The 23,822-nt window shown below is 43.8% G+C and overlaps 2 protein-coding genes across 2 annotated transcripts; one reads left to right on the forward strand and one right to left on the reverse strand.

Moving 5' to 3' along the window:
* Positions 1 to 4,199: 4,199 nt before the first annotated feature.
* On the reverse strand, positions 4,200 to 5,209 carry LOC112084482 (ubiquitin-conjugating enzyme E2 4-like). The gene is made up of 4 exons (XM_024153628.1): positions 5,137 to 5,209; positions 4,884 to 5,011; positions 4,674 to 4,781; positions 4,200 to 4,214 (listed from the first exon to the last, which is right to left on the reverse strand). The coding sequence occupies exons 1-4, from the start codon at positions 5,207 to 5,209 to the stop codon at positions 4,200 to 4,202; spliced, it is 324 nt and encodes a 107-aa protein (XP_024009396.1).
* Positions 5,210 to 10,885: 5,676 nt separating this feature from the next.
* Positions 10,886 to 12,978, forward strand: LOC112084483. Its single transcript, XM_024153629.1, has 3 exons — positions 10,886 to 11,104; positions 11,680 to 12,508; positions 12,611 to 12,978. Exons 1-3 carry the CDS (start codon positions 10,886 to 10,888, stop codon positions 12,976 to 12,978), a joined length of 1,416 nt encoding a protein of 471 aa, XP_024009397.1.
* Positions 12,979 to 23,822: the final 10,844 nt, after the last annotated feature.

The following is a 23,822-nucleotide window of genomic DNA, read 5'->3' on the forward strand; positions in this document are numbered from 1 at the left end:
TGATAAGGGATGCTGCGGAGAGAGGCTACGACCGAGCCATTTTTGTGTACGGGATGTGGCTCAGAGCAGTGCCGGAAGACTTCGTCCGTGCTGAGGACTATTTGGGCAGGCTCACCAAGCAAAATCGGAGGAATATGAGCAGGACTTTGCTGGCCCCCGTTCCACACAGATGAAATTTTGACTTGCCAATCGATTTCACAGAGAAAGCGGCTGCCTTTGCAACGAGATTCCATGCGCTGTACACCTGTCACTGCGGGGTTATTAATTACTGGCACCAGTGGTATGAAGAAGATTTTAAGGAGCCAATGTGCATAACTTATTTCTGGGCCCAAGAGACCCAAAGGTTCTTCTGCTTCATTCGTAACGTCGTTCCAAGCTGGCCGTTGATGCTCTAGTGGTGAAAGCCGTTAACTTATGTGTCTGTATTTATTTGCATGTCGTGTCTATTTAATTATTTATGTTTGTCTTCGTATTTTGAACTACAAGAGATGGTTTTGCTTTGCATGTCTACTTTTGTATTTCTAGTTGGAACTCTTATGTTTGTAAAACATTATCTTTCTTATTAGTAGATTTTATGATAATTATGTGAGAAATGTAAAAATTAAACATAAAGGTGTTTCAAATTAAAAAAAAATTGCTAATTTCTCATTGAAAAATTTGAAATGAAAGTGCTTGGACATCAATTTTATCTCATTGACATTAATTAATAAGGTACACCTATTCACGTACACGTATGTACGTACACCTACATACGTATACAGAATCGTATGTCGATTTCAAACATAAAGCTGTTAAATAAAAATAAAATTACAAATTTTGAATTGGAAAATTTGAAATGAAAGTGCTTGGACATTAATTAATTACGTACACCTATATACGTACACCTACATAGGTATATGAGATCGTATACCGATTTCAGACATAAAGTTGTTTGCAATTTAAAAAAATTACTGATTTCTCTTTAAAAAATTTGAAATGAAAGTGCTTGGACATTAATTAATTACGTACATCTATTAGCATACACCTATATACGTACACCAACATACGTATACCAATTACCTATTACACTGTAAAGCAAAAACATAAAGAGTTCCAGGAAAACATAAAATAAATTTATGTGGTTGGACATAAATTTAATATTTCTGGACATAAACAGTTCCAGAAACTTAATATTTAATTATGTAATAAAATATATTGAAATATTATATTGTAAAAAACAAGAGACCATACCACATAGATATTAAAGCATGTAGGCTATGCGATATACCAAACATTTAAGATAACAATTTTCACAAGTACTAACATAATCCAAATCATAGTGATACATTCCGCAGGAGGGGTTGGTTTCTTCATGAATGAGTCTAGGGTACCTGAACATTCGCTTGTATGTATCTTTATTACGTGGGCAAAATGACATGAATAAGTATACTAGCTCTTCGGCCACTTCACAAAGTTCACATGAATGATGAGGATAGTGGTACCTGAAAACCATCTTTAGAAGTTTTTTTGCCTCTGTTAGGGCGACCCAGGAACATTTGCAAAATGGCACAGCTATAAGTGGCATAGACATCTGATGGAACAAGCTTGTTTAGCATCCTGATGGCGGTATAGATCTTCTCCTCTTTGGCACGTGGATTTCTCGCAGCTAAACAGCGCATGAAAAAAGGCCGATATACTGCACCAGGGTATAATCTCGAAGGTGGGTCATGCAATCGCCATAGGCTTGCCGATCTGAGCACTTCCGTGCTAAACACAATGTCTCTACCCCGTGTCCCTGCTAGAATAATCAGTCCAAGGTAGATGCAGTCAGCCTTAGCTACTTTCTTGACAATGATTTCAAAAACATGATCCGGTAAATCTCTCATTTTTTTGGAAAGTTTATAGGGTTTGTGTTGGATGAACTATGTTCTCAATATTTTCATCATTGTATCTTTATTATATTGAATTCGATAGGTTGTTCTTGTTGAGAAATAGTTAATGCTAAGACAATTAGTTATCTTACTTACTTTGTGAAGTGATGTTTACTTACTTGGAGCCTTTAATTTAGTTACGTTCTTACTAGTTTTGTTTAATGTGTAGTTGCAACAGAACTAATATAGCCAGTTGTTACAATAACTTTGTGAAGTGATGTTTACTTACTTTGGTCCTTTAATTTAGTTAGTTTACATAGTGGTTGCAAAACATAACTAATGAAGGTAGTTGTTAGTGTCATAGATGCAAAAAAAAAAAGTAAACTACTAGTTGCAAAAGAACTAATACAGACAAATTTCAACTACCAAAATAAACATCGAGAATAGCTAAAGAAAATATCTTACGCGCAGAGCCGTGCATTGTAGAAGACAATACTCGCAGTCTGGTGTATTGGAGCCATCGTAATGCTCATCTACACACTCCGATATAGGTTCTTCTTGTAGGGTAATGGGGAAGGACCAAAGGCTACCCTACATATCTTGAGACGGCCCTAGAGCGAACTCCCAGACGTGACGTATAACGTCGTGCGCTAACAGCTTCATTTGATTAGCCGCATAAGGGACGTGAAGGGTGAAGAGATACGTCAAGAGTTTTTAAGTCCTTCATGGACGTCCGACGCAAATTTCAAACATGGCACATGCAAAAGTAGCATGTTTGTCACATGGGAAAAGTCGGTTAAGCATCCTAATCGTTGAATACAATCTTCGCTCACGCACGGCAACTCTAATGGCTTCGAAATAAATAGATCGTGGATTGTAGGCACCAATACAACGTTCAAAGAATGGGTGGTAAGGGCTGTTTGGGGAGATGTCGAGAGGTGACTCAACCAATCAAGAGATGTCTGCAGACCGTAACACGTCGTCAGTGAGTGCGATGGCTCTTCCATGTTTTTCTGCACGAATGATGGAGCCAAGATGGTAGGAGTTATCCTCGGCTAGTTTCTTTACTATTAACCCTAAAACATCATCGTCTAAGTAGTGCATTGTTGTTTAAGTGTGCAGACAAATAAATTTGATTCGATTTATTTGTAGACAGGGTGGATAGATATATAAATGTCCTAATTCGTGGTTGGTATAAAGTTAAGAGCCACTTTAATAACTGCTAAACTGACCCGAACACGTCGTACATTATAAAGAAAGCTGGTTTCGGGCACTTTAATAAAAGCGAACTGACCATTATTCTTAAAAAATGCTGGTTAGAAAATGGTTAGGTGAAAAATTTACCTTTTGACAGAACCTATTATATTATTTTCACCTGTATCATAAATTCTCCACCCCTCAACCACACACCAGTGAAGTCCATATTTGACGACTTTACATTGTCTTAACTAAACTTGCCTTATTTCTAACAAAAACAAACCCTCAACCAATCTTATTTCCAAACATGACTCTCCCAAACTTGCCTGATGAAATTCTTCTCGAAATTGTCAAGAGGGTCGGCAGTGAAGCATTTTGGCGACTCGGCCCATTTGTCCGTGCAGGAAAGCGTACACTCCGGCTTGTTTTCACCGACGATGTCCTCAAATCTTGCAACATTTATGCCCTTTGTTTTGTCCCCGACGAAATATGCCCTGGAAACGAAAGACGCCCATTCTTTCTGAAATGTTTGGCGAGTGGAAACCCTGAGGCAAGATACTGGGAAGACCTAAGACTTGCAACCCGAGGCGCCGATCTCATTGCAAGTAGGAGCATACTGGAAGCAAATGTACCCACCAATGCTCTCTCGACCCTGGCGTCTGCCATGTTCAGCGTTTGCTTGGGTGGCCATTGTTCCGTAAGCCAAACATTGCAACAGTTGGCAACCAATCACGGAAGTCTACAGTCAGAGCGCGTGCGACAATTAGGTGAGGAGTTAATTCTTGAGATTTCATATTTCGGTACTGCATACATGGACACTTACTTAGACTCATTTTCATATCCAAATGACGACGTCATCAAGCCGCCTGATTGTGCATTTGATCATGATGAACCTAAGTTCCAAGTACTTTGCAATGGTTACTTCATATATTGGTTTGCTATGTGTATCTGCGAAATGCTTTAAAAATATGTTTATGGTGTACACCTTTCCGAGTGTACACAACTATGTGTGTACTATATGAAGTGTACACCTATATTTCATTTATATTATGTAATGGCGAATCTTTCAATTAATATTCGATGACTATAGTTTTATATCGGATACTTATTAACATAATTATTAACGAAAATAACAAATGCTTCCACAATTTATCAAATCCTAAACAACTAAAGCATAAATCAATAAAAAAATTCAATAAAGACATAAAGTTCGGCAAAAGACGCTAACAAAATTCACGACCAAATTTAAAATAAATAATTAAGTCGAAATTAAATAGTGTTCATATTTTTTCCCAAAGAAAAAGAACAATTCAACATAACATAAACAGATTTTTCATTATTTAAATAAGTAGACGATTTCATGCTCCGGCGTGCTCCAGCGTCCATGCAAGTGAAGTGAGTTCAAAAGCAGCCCTATCTTCCACGTAAATTCTTGCAATGTTTTCAACAAAAAAATGTCCTTCACTTATTTGGGGGGGGGGGAGGGGGGGCAGTTAACATTTGGTGTATTTTAGTGAATACCTGATTACATAGAGATGTAGACACACTTAAGCCCTGATTTCATCGATATTAAGACTAATTAAGCAAAAGACAATAATGATTTCTTTCTTTCATAAGTAAAAATACATCATTGATGCTGTTGTTGGTCTTGAAGTGAGTTGGGTTTAACATCTTAAGAAAAATGTTCCCGTAAGTATTCACGTTTGGGTGATACACTTTTGTTTTGAATGTCACCTGCAAGAACACAATGTTATTAGGAATTGAAATCTTTATTGAAGGTATCTCTAACTAAAAATACGGAAAATTGAGACAGCAATCATATGCTTCATTCCTTACCCTCAGTGGCACGAAGGGGTACTCAAGCGGAAAGTGAATGTCTAGTTTGAAAACCTCATTCTCATAGGGTGAACCTTTAGGCCCCAATAGGATAGCTTTCCAGTGATACAAGTCCTCACCCACAAGTCCTAATAAAATCGGCAAAACACCAATTAGGTAGACGATGTAAAAGACCGAAAACTGTTAAACATTAACTAATCCTCAAAACCTAAAACTTAAAAACTACCCTATTTTCAAAATAACCCTCAAATACCTGTACTAAAAGATGAACTTTTTTTCCTCTCCACTTCCTTCAATTGCAATGAGATCACTTTGGAGGAGTACATTTTTGGGGAGTAACTATTAATTTTGGTATTTAACTTTTCCTGTCTCATGAAACTTGTTTGACTGAAGAAGGATGGGACGGTTTTTATAGAGGGCGAGAGGAAAAACAGTTTTAAGAGAGGAAAACGAGACGCTCAACGGTGCTTACAAAAAAACAGGTTTCTAAAAAGGTACTTAATTAGTTTTTGTTGTTTCGTATTTGATTTTTCGCGTTTATTCGTGTCATACACTGTTTTCCAATATTGCAGTTTTTCAAATACGTAATGAATTGATTTTTGGAAAAACCGTTTATTCATGTTGTCCTATCCTACAATTTCATTTCAGAGAAACGATCATTGTCTGTTTTGTCGATAATATTTTGGAATTTTCTTTCTCTGCTATAGAACCATGTCTTTTACTGCATTATTATGATCCCCTAAACAAGAGAACCCTAAACCATAAATCGTAAACCCTAAACCCTAAACCCTAAATCTTAAACCTAAGCCATAATGTGCGTACACCTATATTAATATGCGTACACCATATAATGTTTACTGATTCATGTTGTCCACCGTGCCTACCATACACAAAATGTGTACACCTTGTCCAGTGTACATCATAAAATTGATAACATATATAACATAGTTCATGCCTTGGCAGGTTTAAATAAAATAAAGTAGTTTACGCAAGGAAACAAAATCCGAAAACCAAAGCGAGATCCACCCACAATAACCAACAAGACCCCCGCAAAAACCAAACCAACGCTCTTTCCAAACCCAACAAAAGCCACACCCGGTCAACCCAATGGTTCCTTGCATTTTGCCCGGTTATGTCCAGGATTTCCACATCTCGAGCATTTGTTTGGCTTCTTCTTTTTCGCAACCTGCAACAGCATATATCAGTAAACAATAATATTATGATTGGGGGAAAATATTTGTTTAGGTGTATACTAACCTGAGGATACTCTCCTGCTGAAAGTTTTCTCTTCGTAGTAGGCCTTCCTGATTGACGTTTTGTCTTTGGTGGCATAATATTCAGGTCACGCACCTTAGCAGGGATACGAATGTCGTCAGGGTCGGGCACTGGTAGGATTTTGCCACTAACTGTTGCACTCCAAATTGATTTCTTAAGAATTGGATCAATTAAACTGCTGTACTCCACTTGACGAAGCCTAGCCGCAGCCATTGCATGTCAGCAAGGACATTTCAATGTCTGAAACTCTAGACACGTGCATATTTTGTTTAGAAGATCTACATGCCGCCGTACACCTACGAACTCAGAACTGACTTCAACCTCCCACGCAGAAATGCCTTGAACCGATAGGGCAGCAGATTTTTCAAGCTGCAGGTTCATTAACTTGTCAACTTCTTCTGGAATCACCATCCATCTTTTGAATTTTCTCTCTTCTACATTCAAGCCACCTACTTAACATTCGCCTGAAAAATTCTAGCATTGCAACGATTGGACTGTCTCTTGCTGCAAATAGTGCATTGTTCAGAGACTCCGCAATGTTACTGGACGTTATATTATACCTCTGACCAGAAAAGTTTGATCGAGTCCACAGCGCAAGAGGGATTTTTTCCATGTACTCCCAACAACTATAATCAACATCCTTCAGCCTTGCATATAGTCTCTTGAAGTTAGAAACTGTAAACGCTTCTACTGCCTTTCCGACCAAACCTTTCTGACCGGAACCTTTGTATTTAGCGTGAACATTTCTCTGGATATGGACAAGATATGCACCGTGGTGTGCTTGTGGATACTAGTCTTTTTTAGCTTTGGCAATTTCACCGTGCCTATCCGAGATAATAGTAAGCTCAGAGGAATCTGGAACAATGTATACCAACTTCTCAAAGAACCACCTCCATGTCTGGTCGGACTCTGCATCGACAACGGCGAACGCAATTGGAAAAACTTGGTAATTAGTATCTTGTCCACTGGCCATTAATAGTCAACCCTTATACTTACCAATCAGGTGCGTTCCATCAACAACAACTACCGGTTTCAAGTGTTTCCATCCAAAATTACACACAGCCAATGCCATAAATACAGACTTAAACCTTGTCATACCTTTTTCATCTCTCGCAGTTGACAAATGCGTTATGGTGCCGGGGTTAGCATACTTGAGCTCATGGAGGTAAAATCGGTAATAATTTGAAAGAAGTCTCCTCTGTTCCGTGCGCAGAGTATATAGCCAACGTCTTAGCTTTCCAGCATTTCTAGTACAAGGCTGTAATATTATATTCAGAGAGAACAATTGAAGGTAGTTCACTCGCACGTGGACCAACTGTTGCGTTCTCGTACTTAGACTTCAGCAGAGCCGCCATGACTTTAGCAGTCACATGCTTAGAAAATTTTCTTCTTGTATCCGGGTGGCATGTGTTGGGGTCGGTTTCACCCAACCGGTTTAAACCATCTCGAGAATAATTAAACATCGAGGAGAGCCGATTTGGCAAGAGGAATCAGTAAATTCATCAGATATGGGCCGAACTCTCGCATCAGAGAAGTGGGGCTGAGCCGTGCCCAACGTCGTAAATGGACCGAGCCGCGAGGAGGCAATAAGCGGCCGAGCCGCGTGAAGGATGCTCAGATGGGCCGAGCCGTGACGAGAGAAGATGAGCCGAGCTGTGCACAAGTGATTGTGGGCCGAGCCAAAGTCGTTAAGGACGCGAGCCCACTGAAACCCTAGGCAAAAGCATTACAACGGTGGCCGCACAAAACGATAAAGAAATATTCCGAAAATCTCTGCCGAGATTCTCGGCTAGGCGGTTTAGAGAATTAGTATAAATAGACGATTTACGCGATTCATTATGTAACTTTTCACAACTCGAGAGCAATAAGACTTAAACACTTTTCTGCAAAAACCTTCTTTCGATCTTACTGTTCTTGCGATAAACCCTAGAAATTTCGGATCCCTTAAGTTTTCCATATCAAATTTTTGGATTGTGCGAGTTTTGGCTCACACAATTTGGCGCCGTCTAAGGGGACTCGAAATTTTCTTACTCTAAAATCGACAAGACCTTAAGATCTGAAGAACATGGCGAGCAACACCCCCGACGAGGAGAACAACAACAACAACAATGACAACGGCGTGGAGAGGAGCGCTCCACCCTAGGGCACAACAACGGCGACAACTGAAGCCCAAGAGGAGATGCGAAACATGATGGCTACATTGATGAAGAAGATCGACGAGCAGGACAATAGGAACGAGGCGATTACGGAAAGACTCGACACAATGATGGCTGAGAGACGACACCCAACTTGGAGAGCCAGAATATCCGATCCAGCGGATGGAGTCCGGAGACGCTTCAATTTCTCAACACCTGCAGGAGCCTCGGGTAGCAGCGCAAGAAATTCCATGGCTCCCCCGATGTTTCGTCCCCTCGGTGAACAGACTTCTGCAGCAACCCGAATCAACATGAACGAGCTGCCTCCACTTCGTTGGAATTCAAGGCGACGAGGCGACGAAGAGGAGAACGACCAGGACGCCCAACAAGACGACGGAACCAGGAATTCACAACAAAACGGCTTGGCTCGGTAAATAAGCCAAGAAGAGCTCGCCTCGGCTTTAAATGGCATTCAGACTGATGAAGTCACCGACCCGGCTCGCGATGATAACCCAACTGAGGAAGAGGAAAATCTCCAATGGGTCGAGCAGGTGGAGCATGAAGACGAGCCAAGGAGAGAAGATCAGGAGCGACTTCCCCAATCTAAGAGAACGACCCGCACGCAAACCCTCGAGATCGAAGAGCTGCGAGCCTCAATGGCTCGGACTATGGCCGAGTTATGCGCCATGAAGCCTCAGGTGCATAACGCGACAAGCGCCGCGCTAGAGATTGATCGAATGCTCGAGGAGACCCAGAGAACACCGTTCACGGCAAGAATTACGGAGGCTAGGATTCCCGAGCCCGGCAAAGTTAGAATCCCATTCTATAAAGGCACTACTGACCCAAAGGCGCACATCACAGCGTTCCGGATAGCAATGAGACGAGCCTTCACAAGGAATGCTGCCAATCTGACCGAGCGGGAGGTAGACGCCGGATATGGCCTACTATTCGTAGAACATCTCAAGGGAGCCGCACTGGAGTGGTTTTCGAGACAGGAGCGTAACTCAATTGGCAGTTTTCAACAGCTCTCCGCTTTGTTCCTCAAGTAGTATTCGATGTTCATGGATCGAGGAACCTACGACACCAATCTATGGACGCTATCCCAAGGATCGAGCGAATTGCTTTGAGACTACATGGCAAGATCCAAGGCGGTTGTGTCCAAAGTAGAAGGAATAAGCGACAAAGCTGCACTCGAAGATCTGAAGCGATCTTTGTGGTACAAATCCAAATTCCGACGGTAGATGGCTCTCAACACCCTGCAAATGATCCAGGATGCCATACATCAGTCATCAGACTTTGTCGTAAATGAAGAAGAAATGAAAAATCTGGACGAGCAGTACGAAACGACGAAAGCAGCAATCCAGAGCTCAATCCTGACGCGCCCTCCAAAGAAAGGTAACCCTTCGAGCAGCGCAGCAACACAAAGCTCAGAGGAACCAAGAAGCGGAGGCGCCCACAACTACCAAGTTGGCGCTGGACGCGGAAGGGGAGAGCCGCGTAGCAACACTTAGGTAAGGAGGCCCTCCAATTACGACGAAAATGCGTTCTGCGAGTTTCATCAAACTTACGGGCACTCGATGGCACAATGCCGAACCCTAGGAGCAAAACTCGTGGCTAAAATGGCAGCAGGAGAGCTCCAGAGCGCGGTGAATCTTAAAGACCTTGTCCCTACCAAGCCAAAAGAGAGAACCGAGCCGAGCAGTGCGGCAGAACCCGCAAATCCGTCCCGACGAGGCGATAACGCCAAGCGCGACAGGATAGGTGAACCCGAAGAACGACCAGAGCCAAGACAAAGAATCAACATGATCATGGGTGGATCCTATATTACCAAGTCACGGTATCTTCCATCAAAGCCTATCAGCGCTGAGCCGAAGCGACGGAGAATTGGACCGAACCGACCGATATCCCAAACACGGTGATCTCCTTCGCCGAAGAGGAAACATCAGGAATAGATAGACCCTACACCGATACCGGGAGCTCGGTAGATGTTATCTTCAAGGAGACACTCAGAAGGATGGGAATCGATCTCTCCGAGGTGAAGGCAATCCCTAAATCTCTAACCGGGTTTTTAGGAGAAACGACAATGACTATGGGCACAATTAGACTCCCCGTGGTGTCCGGGGGAGTCACTAATATCGTCGAATTCTTTGTCACTGATCACCCAGCAATCTACAACGTGATCATGGGGACTCCATGGATCAATGCGATGAGGGCGATCCCTTCCACCTATCACCTCTGCCTCAAATTCCCAACTCCAGCAGGCATCAAAACGATTTGGGGAAATCAGAAGGAGTCGCGAATGTGTTTCCGGACGGAGTTCAAGTTGAAGAACCCCGTCACCGACGCACGAGCAGACGTAGATTGCAAAAATCTGAAGACGGATCGAGAGCCCGCTAACGAGCTCTCAAAACTCTTATAGCAATTACAGTTCGCGGAGAGCCACGAATGTGATGTGGTGGACTCGGTGTGCATAGACGAAACGCATCCAGAGAGGCGCGTCGAGATCGGAACTAAGCTAGAAGAACCTTTGAAAAACAAACTCCTTCCTTCCTCAAGGAGAATATCAACACTTTTGTCTGGACAGCGGAAGATATGCCGGGCATAAGTATCGACGTGACCTGTCACGAGCTGAACGTGGACCCAACCTTCAAACCGATCAAGCAAAAAAGGAGGAAGCTCGGTCCCGAACGATCTAAAACCATTAACGATGAAGTAGAAAGACTGCTCAAAGTAGGATCAATCGCTGAGGCGAAGTACCCGGACTGGCTTGCTATTCCGGTGGTCGTGAAGAAGAAGAACGGCAAGTGGCGAGTCTGTGTAGATTTCACAGATCTCAAAAGACAGTTTTCCTTTACCGCACATCGACCGGCTCATCGAAGCCACTGTGGGAAACAGGTTGTTGACGTTCATGGACGCGTTTTCAGGTTACAACCAAATCCTGATGCATCCTGACGACGTTCATAACCGATCGCAGGATTTACTGCTACAAAGTCATACCAACGGCTCGTCAATAAGATGTTCGCTGATCAGCTCGGAAAAACCATGGAGGTATACATCGACGATATGCTGGTCAAATCGATTGAAGAAAAAGACCATATCGCACACCTACGAGAATGCTTCGAGCAATTGAACTAGCACAACATGAAACTAAATCCAGCGAAGTGCAGATTCGCAGTCACCTCGGGAGAGTTCCTCGGCTACTTAGTGACTCACCGAGGCATAGAAGAAAACCCCAAGCGGATCAAGCATTAGTCGGAATGCCCTCTCCAAGAACGAAGAAAAAAGTTCAAAGGCTTACAGGAAGAGTCGCTGCGCTAAACCGATTCATCTCCCGATCTACCGACAAGTGTCTGCCTTTCTACGACATCCTCTGAGGAAATAAGAAGTTCGAGTGGGACGAGCGATGCGAAGCAGCTTTCGAGGAGCTGAAGAGTTATCTAGCAAGCCCGCCGGTCTTGGCGAAACCAGTAGAGGGAGAGCCCCTCTTCCTTTACATCGCTGTATCCGCTACGGCCGTAAGCGGAGTACTGATAAGAGAAGAGCGATCCGAACAAAAATCCATCTTTTACGTCAGTCAGACATTGACCGATGCCGAGACTCGTTATCCTCAGATCGAGAAGGTCGCCCTAGCCGTCGTAGTATCGGCTCGCAAGATGCGTCCATACTTCCAATCACATTCGATTATTGTGCTCGCGACCCTTCCGCTGCGCTCGATCCTGCACAGCCCGAGCCAATCTGGGCGGCTCGCCAAATGGGTCATAGAGTTGAACGAGTACAACATCGAGTATCGAAATAGGTCATCTGCAAAATCTCAGGTGCTCGGAGATTTTCTCATCAAACTTCCGACCGAGGTGACAACCGAGCCAACTCCAGACGAAATTTGGACGCTGCACGTCGACGGCTTGTCATCTAAACACGGCTCAGGAATAGGAATCTGTCTCACCTCTCCCACCGGAGAGATATTGGAGCAATCTTTTCGCCTAAATTTTCACACCTCAAACAACGAAGCAGAGTACGAAGCACTGATCGCTGGCCTACAACTAGCGCATGGAAACAAAGTTTGGAAAATAAGAGTCTTTTGTGACTCACAGCTCGTAGCAAATCAATTTAACGGAGAGTACGAGGCGAAGGATGGAAGGATGGGAGCTTACCTTAGAGTAGTCCAAGATCTGGTACGAAAGTTTGACGAGTTCGAGCTCACACGAATACCCCGAGGTGAAAACACCTCGGCGGACGCCTTAGCAGCACTTCCCTCAACCTCCGACCCGGATCTCTGTCGAACAATTCCAGTCGAATTTATCTAACGTCCAAGCATAGAGGAGGTGGAAGGAGTTCGGCTGATCAATCCTCCCGAGGAAGAACCTGAGAACGGCGAAGCAATCACCGTGGAAGAAGACGCCTTGCTAACCAAGCTGGAGTACGGCTGCGACAAGGAATGGCTCGGAGTTATCCGAGTCTACATCGCCGATGGAGAAATACCATCCAACAAGTGGGAAGACCGCAAATTAAGGGCTCAAGCCGCACGATACGTCCTCGTCGACGGAGAGGTGTTCAAATGGAGATTTTTAGGACTGCTAATGACGTGTGTCGAGGGACCAGAAGCAAGAAAGATAATGCACGAAGTGCACAGCGGCGCGTGTGGAAATCACTCTAGCGGAAGGTCACTCGCGATCAAGATAAAATGACACGGTTACTTCTGGCCTACGATGGTCAAGGATTGCGAGAAGTTTACGGCAAAGTGCGAGAAGTGTCAACGGCACGCGCCTACAATCCATCAACCTACCGAGCTGCTGTCGTCAATTTCGTCATCTTATCCCTTCATGAGATGGTCGATGGATATAGTCGGGCCTTTACATCAATCAAAGTAGAAGCGTTTTCTGCTCGTCCTTACAAATTATTTTTCTAAATGGTTCGAGGCATAAAGGACGCTCAAGTCGAACACTTCGTCAGGAAAAATATCATCTGCCGACACGGAGTCCCCTACGAGATATTCACCGACAACGGATCCCAGTTCATCTCAACTCGCTTCGAAGCTTTCTGCAAGAAATTAAAAAACCGTCTGAGCAAATCTACGCCAAGATATCCCCAGGGGAATGGACAAGCCGAAGCAGCTAATAAGACGATCCTAGACGGTCTGAAAAAGAGGCTCGACGCCAAGAAAGGACGATGGGAAGACGAACTCGAAGGAGTCCTTTGGTCGTATCGGACGACTCCGCGCCGAGCCACTAGAGAAACTCTATTCGCTCTCGTCTATGGAACAGAGTGCGTAATCCCCCCCGAGGTGGATTTCCCAGGAATTCGACGCCGACTTCTGCCAGGACAGGAAGGTTTGAATCACTTAATGATACTGGATGAGCTCGGCTTGATCAACAAAAGGCGCGACCAGGCTCTAATCCAAGTCTAGAACTACCAACAAGCAACGGCAAGATACTACAACAAAAATGTCTGAAGCCGAAGATTTAAAGAAAGAGAGCTCGTCCTTCGAAAAATCTTCCAAAACACTGCAGAGAAGAATGTAGGAAAGCCCGGAGCAAATTGGGAAGGCCCCTACAAAATTACAAAAGTAGTTCGCCCAGGAGTCTACGAACAAGCAACGGTAGCTGACGAAGCAATTCCCAGATCGTGGAACACAATGCACCTAAAGAAGTATTATCACTAAGACTACAACACGTTCAACGTGAACTACGAGACGGCTTGATCCCTGCAAAGGGTACGTAGGCAACCCGTCCTCGGACGGGTTCAGCTGTCCCCCCTCCTAAAAAAGGGGGGGAGTGGGCACGTATACACTTATACTTACATCATTTTAAAAATTTTTAGCTCGGCAAGTCTTCCGTCTCTAAGATTATCTTCACGTCGGCTAGATTTTCTTTCACTAATTTTCACTTCGGCAAGATTTTTTGGGTTCATTTACTTACTGTCATTTTGGAAATTTTCTAGAAACTCGTTTTCATTCAGTTAAACCACTCGTTTTTTCACTTCGCCTAGACTTTTACATGTCCTTGTATTTTGCTTCGGCAAAACGTTTCATGCTTCGAACACCTCGTCTCGTTGCTGGTCACAACGAGACAACAATCACAAAGTTCTCTAAATGGACTTTTACCACCTTTCCTAGGACGAGGGTGCAAGTCACATCCTCTACGGATTAAAATAAAGCGTGCTATACAAATTTCAGACCAAGAACGTATCGGTCGTCACTGTTCGCCATCGAATACGAGATTATAATCGAGACTACATCGCTTTCCCTAAAACCGAGCCGAACTCTTAAAACCCGGCAAACGAATTCACCCTATCGGGAACGCCGGTCTACGATCAAATTCCAATTTTGTCTACTCAGACATGAACCTCGGCAACGAGTAATTCAAACCTAGCGCATCAAAAGTTCAAAACTAGATCCAAGTTAAAATACCTAGTTATACATCTTCTCCTTTCAACTCAACACCTCGGCACTAACGGTCGGAGACATAAAAGAACGTTAATCTCTTTTGTAAGAGTTACCCAAACAAGGACACACCTCAAAGCTACTCCCAGCTCGGGATTTTAACTTAAACAGAATCTATTCGATTTCTAGAAAAACCAAGATAGCCTATTCTTTTATCCGGTGTTCTATCGATTTTTCGTAACAGCTTGGCCAGGAAAGAAAACAAAAGCACTCTTGGCCCGGCTCGACAAACCAATTAGTGACAGCTCGGTCCAATAACAGTTTCTTCAAAAAGTTTATGAACCGCTATAGGCAAAAGCAACAATTCCAAAAAAATGACCAAGGGGAAAGATAGATAAGATTGCTACCAAATAAATCCAACAAGGAGATCAACAGTCAAACGATACGGATAAAGCAATCTAGGCACAATGTTTACGAAAAAAAAATAATAAGTCAAAAGATATGGATAAAGCCATCCAGGCACGACACAGTACAGGTCGATACGAAAATAGAAAGTACTACTGATCTCCTCCACGCAGCTCAGGAACGCCCTCGGCCGCAAGATCGGTAGCCCTCGGAGTGTCAATGCTCGAACCGGTCGGATTCGTAACTCCAACTGAAGCCGCAGTCACTTCTAGCGGTTCGGTCCCCAAGCGAGAATCGACGGAATCCGGAGATACCGGAAAAACAACCAGCTTCTCCCGCAAGTCTGTTGCAGCACGCTCCAACATCTCCTTGCCTCCCAACAGCTCAGCCTCCCAATTTTCAGCTTCTCTTCTTCGGAATCGAGATTGGCATCTCGCTTTTGGAGATCGCCAATTAGCCTGAGGTTACTCCGAATTTGACCAAGGTTGTTCTCGTCCCTCTTGGCTTTCTTCATATCACCCATTTTCCTTTCAATCTCAGGGAGCCTTTCCTGAAACTTAGCCGCGGCAGCGCGTCTGGCTTCTTTCTGAGCAATCTTGACTCGAGATTCGAGCAGTGCGTCCTTTGCTGCGATTTGCCTCTTCAGGGAAGCAATCTCGTTGTTATTCCGATAACAAGATTCGTCGAATCGAGTCGTCATTTTCTCGAGCTCGGCTCCTCCTCTAGCGCGGTGATTCGAGCCAGCGTCTTGTCCAACTCAGCCTTCGACTGCGCGGCCTCCTACTTCGTCTCGACCAAACGACGCTCACCTTTGAGCGCGTCGCATTCGTAGCCCGCTAACAGCTCGTTCACCGTGGCGATAAACTGAAGGTAAAGGAAAAGGGAGAAAGAATTATAACCAGACAAATCGACTAAGAAAGGTTAAAATGAGAGGGAACCAACCTTGGTACCACGCTGAGCCATCGCGGCGTAACACTTCGGGCGCTTAAGGTTTTTGGGGCGCGGCAAAGAAACCTTGTCGTTATTGATCCTGAAGAACAATTGGGCAAAATGCTTGCGATTTGCCGCCTCGTGCTTCACAAGTTTTGAAGTCGGGGGCCTCGGCGAATGCGGGAGAGCGAGGATGGCCGACTTGGTCGTACCAGCGGAGGACCTCTGCTCGTCGGGAACATTAGAGATTGCCTCGGGGGAAATCTCGCCTTCCTCACGACCAGTGCTCTGGTCACCTTTGTCCCCCGAGCCGACCATGGGTGCCTCGTTCCCAGCTTGCTGCGCATCTTTCAGCTCGTTCTCGCCTCTCTTGGCAGCCTCTTCGGCTCGTCTTGCCGCTTCTTCAACTTCTCTCTTCTTCCTCTCCCGGAAAGTCTCCATCACCATCTTATCACGAGTATCGCCCGATGAGTTGGATAGTTCGGAGCTAACTGAAACACCAGCAGCAATAGACCGGGCTTGTTCGACTCTTTCCATCGAGAAATGGCGTTTCCAATGGGTTCGGTTGGCAGCTAGCGTATCCCGAACTTCGAACAGATCGTCAGGGCACCGGGGAATAAAGTCGCGAAATGCAAAATGAAACAAGAAAGCAAAGGTTAAAAAAAAAAAACGAAAACCTAAAACATTTTCCGAGCCGAGGCAAGACATCGATCGGATACCAATCGGTCCCCAATCAGTTTTGGTCTTGCTGATGAAGCCGTCGCCAACCAACGCCTCGTTAATCCGAACAAAGAAGAAGCGTTCGTCCCAGAAACTATCTTTACTGGGAAAGCCGCCGATTATCTTACGATTTGCCTTAGCAGAAATATAAATTTTTTTCCGCCAGGAGCCTTGCGAATCTCCAGTAAAAATAGTAAATGATCGAGCTGGACGTCTACATGACACTCGAAACTCTGCACCAAGATCCTGGTCATATGCCGCAAACCCCTCGGCATGATTTGACCAATAGAAATCCTGTGTTTCCAAAGATACTCAAGAATCACCTCGGGAGTGGGAAACGATAGGTAGCATAGGTCGAAGAATGCTTCGTACAAAGTGAAATGATCGGAGGGCAGGAGATGAGCACGGTCGCTGGGCGTCGGTACGACGAACTCCACCTCCTGGGAGATACCAAAACGAACCCTAAGACCACCCAGCGATTCGGGAGAAGATAACGACAAGCCAGAAGGATCCGGTCGTTGCCTTTTCTTTCGCGATCTCGTTCGCACGTAGGAAGAAGCAGCTCGGCTTGCCATTAAACGCTCGATCTCGCACTTCACTTCCATTAGGTCAAACGAAAAAGTCTCCTCTTCAGCTTTGATTTCAGCAAATCTGGCAGCCTTATCAAAAACAGGAACCATACCACGGGAGGAGCTCGTCAAAACTTCGACTTTGTTCTCCTCGGTCTCCACATGATGCGATCTCGCAGGAAAATCCCTCCCAGTATCACCTACTGATTCTTCGCTAGAACTCCCATAAGATGCCGCTTCGGCATCCACCAATCGGTCGCACGTTCTCGCCTCGGCAATCCCATCTCCCTGGTCGGCTGGGGATTTCGCTTCGGGGTAGACACCATCGCAACCGAGAGTAGCTTTGACATCGGATTCGCTAGCTCCGTGGTCGCCACAGTCGCACGGCTCGGCGTCTCCGTGACTATCGCCTCGGGATGATGCTACGCCCGCGCAGGAGTCTTCCTCGCCTCGGCTTGAATCAACGCCATCCATGGCGCCTCGACTTGTCCGAATCTATGCCTCGTAATCAAAGAGGGAATCTAGGGTTTCTTCAGATCGGCTCGGCATGGTGGAAGGCGATTTATAAATATACAGCTCGGCTCGTCTATCGGAGAAGTCCGTTGGGTAGGTCGGCGTAATAGAAACAACCGCCACACGGCACCAACGGCGCGGAGGAGAGACGGCAGAGAAGGCAGGAACCCTAACCGAAAAATAATAATTTAGAGAGAGAAAGAAGAGAAAAGGGAGAGCTACCTCTGCAAAAAATCTGAAGAACTGAAGTTATGAGGAAATGAGAGCAGAGGACCCCTTATATAGCCATTCTGAGGCGCGTGGGATCCGCAGAGACCTTGAAAATGAGGAAATTTATGGGACAGACACGTGAAATCCGTGCAGAGAACGAATCACATCAGAGGCACATCGATTTAACGCCCTTCAGATGTTCGTCGAGACTACCAAGCCCTACATGAGTATCCCGAGCCGCACCGAACGACAAGACGCGAAATGCCTCGGCGTCGCAAACAGCTCAGCAACCCAACGTGTTTTACTGAGTAGAAGAGATACTTTGTCGTCAAAAGGCGACGCGGCTCGGCATTGTCAAAGAATGGACACTCCTTCCCTAAGCACAGCTCAGCAAGATTCTCACATAACGCCTCGTCATTTATTCGGCTCGGCATGATTCTCACATAACGCCTCGTCGTTTATTCGGCTCGGCATGATTCTCACATAACGCCTCGTCGTTTATTTGGCTCTGCATGATTCTCACATAACACCTCGTCGTTTATTCGGCTCGGCATGATTCTCACATAACGCCTCGTCGTTTATTCGGCTAGGCATGATTCTCACATAACGCCTCGTCATTTATTCGGCTCGGCATGAATCTCACATAATGCCTCGTCGTTTATTCGGCTCGGCACGACTCTCACATAACGCCTCGTCGTTTATCCGACTCGGCATAACTTCTGCTGAAACGGCTTGGCATTGTCTCTCATATCAGTCACCTCGTCATTATAATGGCTCGGCATTATCCTTTAATAATGTCGCCCTTTCGTTTTACAGGCTCGACAATCTTGTTCCTGACACGTCTCACCTGGCATCATTCCACGACAAGTTCAACTCGATGGTTAATTCCACACCCAGGAGTGATAAACTCGTCACTCTCGCCTCCGAAACTGACGAGCTGGGGGGCTAACTGTTGGGGTCGGTTTCACCCAACCGGTTTAAACCATCTCGAGAATAATTAAACATCGAGGAGAGCCGATTTGGCAAGAGGAATCAGTAAATTCATCAGATATGGGCCGAACCCTCGCATCAGAGAAGTGGGGCTGAGCCGTGCCCAACGTCGTAATGGACCGAGCCGCGAGGAGGCAATAAGCGGGCCGAGCCGCGTGAAGGATGCTCAGATGGGCCGAGTCGTGCACGAGAGAAGATGGGCTGAGCTGTGCACAAATGATTGTGGGCCGAGCCGAAGTCGTTAAGGACGCGAGCCCACTAAAACCCTAGGCAAAAGCATTACGACGGTGGCCGCACAAAACGATAAGAAAATATTCCGAAAATCTCTTCTGAGATTCTCGGCTAGGCGGTTTAGAGAATTAGTATAAATAGACGATTTACGCGATTCATTATTTAACTTTTCACAACTCGAGAGCAATAAGACTTAAACACTTTTCAGCAAAAACTTTTTTTCGATCTTACTGTTCTTGCGATAAACCCTAGAAATTTTGGATCCCTTAAGTTTTCCATAACAAATTTTTGGATTGTGCGAGTTTTGGCTCACACAGCATGTATGCTTCAAGCACGCCTTCCTCACCTCATACAACACAGAGTCGCCAACTTAACACCCCAATACCCTTCAATCACATATCTTTGCTGGACATTCCGCAACTGTGTACTTCTTCGCATGCCTTTTGAATTCGAACGTTACTACCTTCTTCAGCACATAGATGGCCAACGTAACTTTAAAGTGTTCCTTTTTCCTGAACTTTTTTTTCCAACCCATATCTCTCTATCTTCATTTGACAAATCAAGATCATCGAAATCCCCTTGCATATCATCAGACACTGGTGCCACATCCGGAAATCCATATAGTTTTGTATGTTTAATCACTTTCTTCAGTTCTGCACCGCCATTCTGACGCCCCTAAACGACATCACCTGGAGGAGTCTCCACAAAATCATCATCATCACCATGGGGAGCCAGAACTGGTTTCTCACAGACAGTCCTCTTTCTTCTTGGAAAATAAATAGGACTCTCCGTTAAGACATTTGAGTAGTCCATATGGTTGGAATCACTCGGCTCACTTCCGCGTCTACTTCCAAAACCCCCTGAACTACCATAGTCATCGTTATCCTCATCAAATGCAAGCTTAGAATGGAAACCCTTGCCATCTGCTAGTACATAATCATTCCACCAGTCAAAATCATAATCTGGATCATAATCATCCTCAGAGCTGTATGCGTCATCGTCAACATTGTCAGCTTCCTTATCTTCCGAATCTCTCGCCTCATCTGATTCCTGGGACATTTTTAATTCCAACTCAGGGTGGTCAACAGAGACAACGTTACTTGGAACATCAGGTTGTACAGATTCGGCGGTGTTCATGGTGGCCTTAGCCTCTACTTTCTCGTCTGATTCCTGGGACATTTTTAGTCCCAACGCAGGATGGTCTACAGATACAGCTTCCGTTAGAACATCAGGTTGTACACCTTTGGAGGTGTTCATTGCGGCCTCTGCCTCTACTTTCTCAGCATGTGCTATCAGCAAACAATCATCGATGTCTTCATCATCTGCTTCATCATCGGGTTGACTAGACGCTGCCAAAGAAGAGGCTATGAAATTTGTTGGCCCTAAGGACTTTCGCCGTTTCCTAGCAATTTGAATTTCAAGACTTTCGTCCATTTCAATCTCACCATTTCACCATTTACTGACTCCTTGAATGTGACAAATAAATTTACAGACTTATCTGATTTATGCAGTGAACGGAAGAATTTGTACTCTCGAGGTGTAACTATCAAACATGGACAACTCCCGTCACCATTAAGCTCAGCTAGAACATCATCAAACCAGTAGGACATCTCCACCGAAACAACTCTCGGGTCTAATCCGAACTCATGCACAATCAGATTTCTCAAATCCTCTGGTCCGGACACATCTTTGCAATTTATGCACCTTCCACGATGAGATATGTCCATTTTGAAATCTCAATCTCCTGTATAATACCTTATACACGTTCCCGCCGTCACGAGAATGAACGCATCCACTGCAAATCGCGAACACCATATCTAAAAAATTACTGGCAAATCGCGAACACCAAAACTAAAAATTTGAAAATAACTATGAAAAATCTATGGGTGTACAAGGATAGGATTAAGTAACTAACTGTGGTTGTTGTCCTCTTGAACATCACATAATTTCCCCTTCAATTTCAATATCTTCTCGAAAGGGAAACTAGGGTTTCCAATTTTGTTTAGGTACTTTGTTTCTTATTTTCAATCAATTTATCTCTAGTATCTCTAATTACCACAATTTTTCCCGCCTAAATAAAATGGATGGGTAGTTTTGCTTGTAATGGGTTGGGTACTTTTGCCATTGTTTCTGGCCCATAACCAAAACCCAGTATGCTAAGGTGGTTTTTTGAAAAATTGATTCCCAAATTTGAAAAACAGGCCCACAAAACAACTCAATCGTGCACGTGAGTTTCTCTCTTCTCGGCTGTTACGCACACGGACTCTCTCTACTCCTGAGACCCATGCTAATTTCTGCGTCTGTCTCTCTCTAAGAGACAGAGTTAGACAGAGTTCTCTGTGTCTTTCTCTCTCTCTAAGAAACAATGGTAAGTTTGGGTTTATGAAAGTATGTCTCGACTCAGACTAATTAAAATTCAAAACTACCCATTCCTCAAATAAAAACTTAAAAACTATCTTATTTTCAAATGAACCCGTATTATTTTGAGATAATTGGCTCTGTCTTCCCCTAATTGATGATTTAAATCTATGTTCAATTTATTTTCAAGTTTATGGGATGATAGGCTCTGCTTTCCCCGAACCGATCATTATGATAGGTTATGCCTTCACAATTATATGATCATATGTAGACTATGTCTCCTCAGATCATATATATGCAGTAGAAGGTTAAACCTCCTCCTTGATTTTATATTTATGGAATGGAAGGTGATGCCACCTCCTTAAAACTTTGGTAGGCTCTGCCTTCTCAATTTTATGGAAGGCGCTGTCTTCTATATTGTTTAAATTCTTATTTTTCATCATATATGCATATTTAAGAGTTTTTATCATGTTTCTTTAAAATTTAAATTAGAATTAAAATTTTTGCTAAATTTATGATATACATACAGTTATCATGTCAAATTTGGCGAGGCTCGAAATCTCTTCCTTGATGTGTCTGGAAAAAATTACAAGAATATAATATATTTTTGTTAACAAGAAAAAAATTTCTTAATATTAAATAACTTTTAAAATCATGTTTTGGTTTATTAATGCATTTTTTCTTGCATATTGTGATTCAGAATATGTCATCGTTTGAGATTCAGGAGGGAGATACATGTCTAGCAGACAGTGCTATGACTCATACGATACTTAAAGATAAAAAGTATTTCTCCTGTCTCAAAATAAAAGACTCACCGGAAGCGTGAGTACCATATTTGGTAATGCAAATACTATAGGCTCCAGAAGAGCTAATTTTTCAATGCCAATGGGGACAAAGTTTGAAATAAGTGATGCATTATATTCTCCCAAATCTAGCAGAAACTTGAAAAGTTTTAAAGATATCCGAGGAAATGAATATCATATAGCAAGTACGAATCAGAATGGTATTGAATATCTTTGCACTACATCCGAGATGAAACATGTATTAGAATAATTACCAATAGTGTCCTCTGGGTTATATTGCACAAAAATAAATATGACTGAATCCTATGTTACAGTAAACCCGGGTTTATTAGTACATTTAGAGTATGGCATGAAAAATTTGGCAATCCTGGATCAGTCATGATGAGAAGGATTGCGCAAAATTCGAGTGGTCACCCATTGAAAAACCAGAAGATTTTTCAATCAAGAGAGTTTTCATGTCAGGCATGTTCTCAAGAGAGTTTTCATGTCAGGCATGTTCTTAGAGAGAATACATGGTGATATATGTGGGCCGATTCACCCACCGTGTGGGCCATTTAGATATTTTATGGTTTTAATTGACGCATCTAGCAGATGGTCACATATGTGTCTATTGACCACAAGAAATATGGCTTTCGCAAGATTCATTACTCAAATAATCAGGTTAAGAGCGCATTTCCCTGATTATGCCAAAAAGAAAGTCAGGCTTGATAATGCTGGTGAATTCACTTCAGCGGCCTTTAATGACTATTGTATGTCATTGAGCATCGATGTTGTGCATCCGGTTCCATATGTTCATACACAAAATGGCATGGTGATGTGGTGTGTGCGGGGGTATCAAGTTTTACCCTAATAGAAATCAATAAACCCGCAAGTGCACAGCTAATTGATTGTAGTACTTAGGGATCGAATTAACAGGGAATGTGATAACATCTGATTTTGACCACTTTTCACCATTGATTTCAAATGATTTTTCAAAGGTTTTAGTCAGTTTTAAGAACTTTTATTCTGAGTTCCATGTATTTGTAGTTTCAAGGCTTTTTTCAGAAAACTTAGAGAAAAATGATGGCAAAATGGAAGAAATCCACTTTTTCAGCTCAGAATCAGACCATCGGAAGTTTGGTAACAAATGGAAGCCTTCCCACCGTCTGATGCAGCTCAAATTTGGAGACAGTCAAGAGGAGACAACCAGCTTTACATAGCACTTTACATCACAAAGATCCAAAGGTGCAATCAAAAGATACATGGAGAACAAGTTGACCCAGTTCACCAGTCCGGAAGACTCTCACCCGCCGAAAACACATGTTTTACCTGCCCTGAAGACTCTCACCCCCGGTGGACCTTAGGACGAGCCGCAAGGCCCAACATCAAAGCCCACTTCGCCATTTCTCTTCAGAGAAGCCCTAAATGAGACATGGAAGACC

Source organism: Eutrema salsugineum, unplaced genomic scaffold, assembly GCF_000478725.1.
Source record: "Eutrema salsugineum unplaced genomic scaffold, Eutsalg1_0 scaffold_4, whole genome shotgun sequence".
In the NCBI taxonomy this organism is placed as follows: Eukaryota; Viridiplantae; Streptophyta; class Magnoliopsida; order Brassicales; family Brassicaceae; genus Eutrema; species Eutrema salsugineum.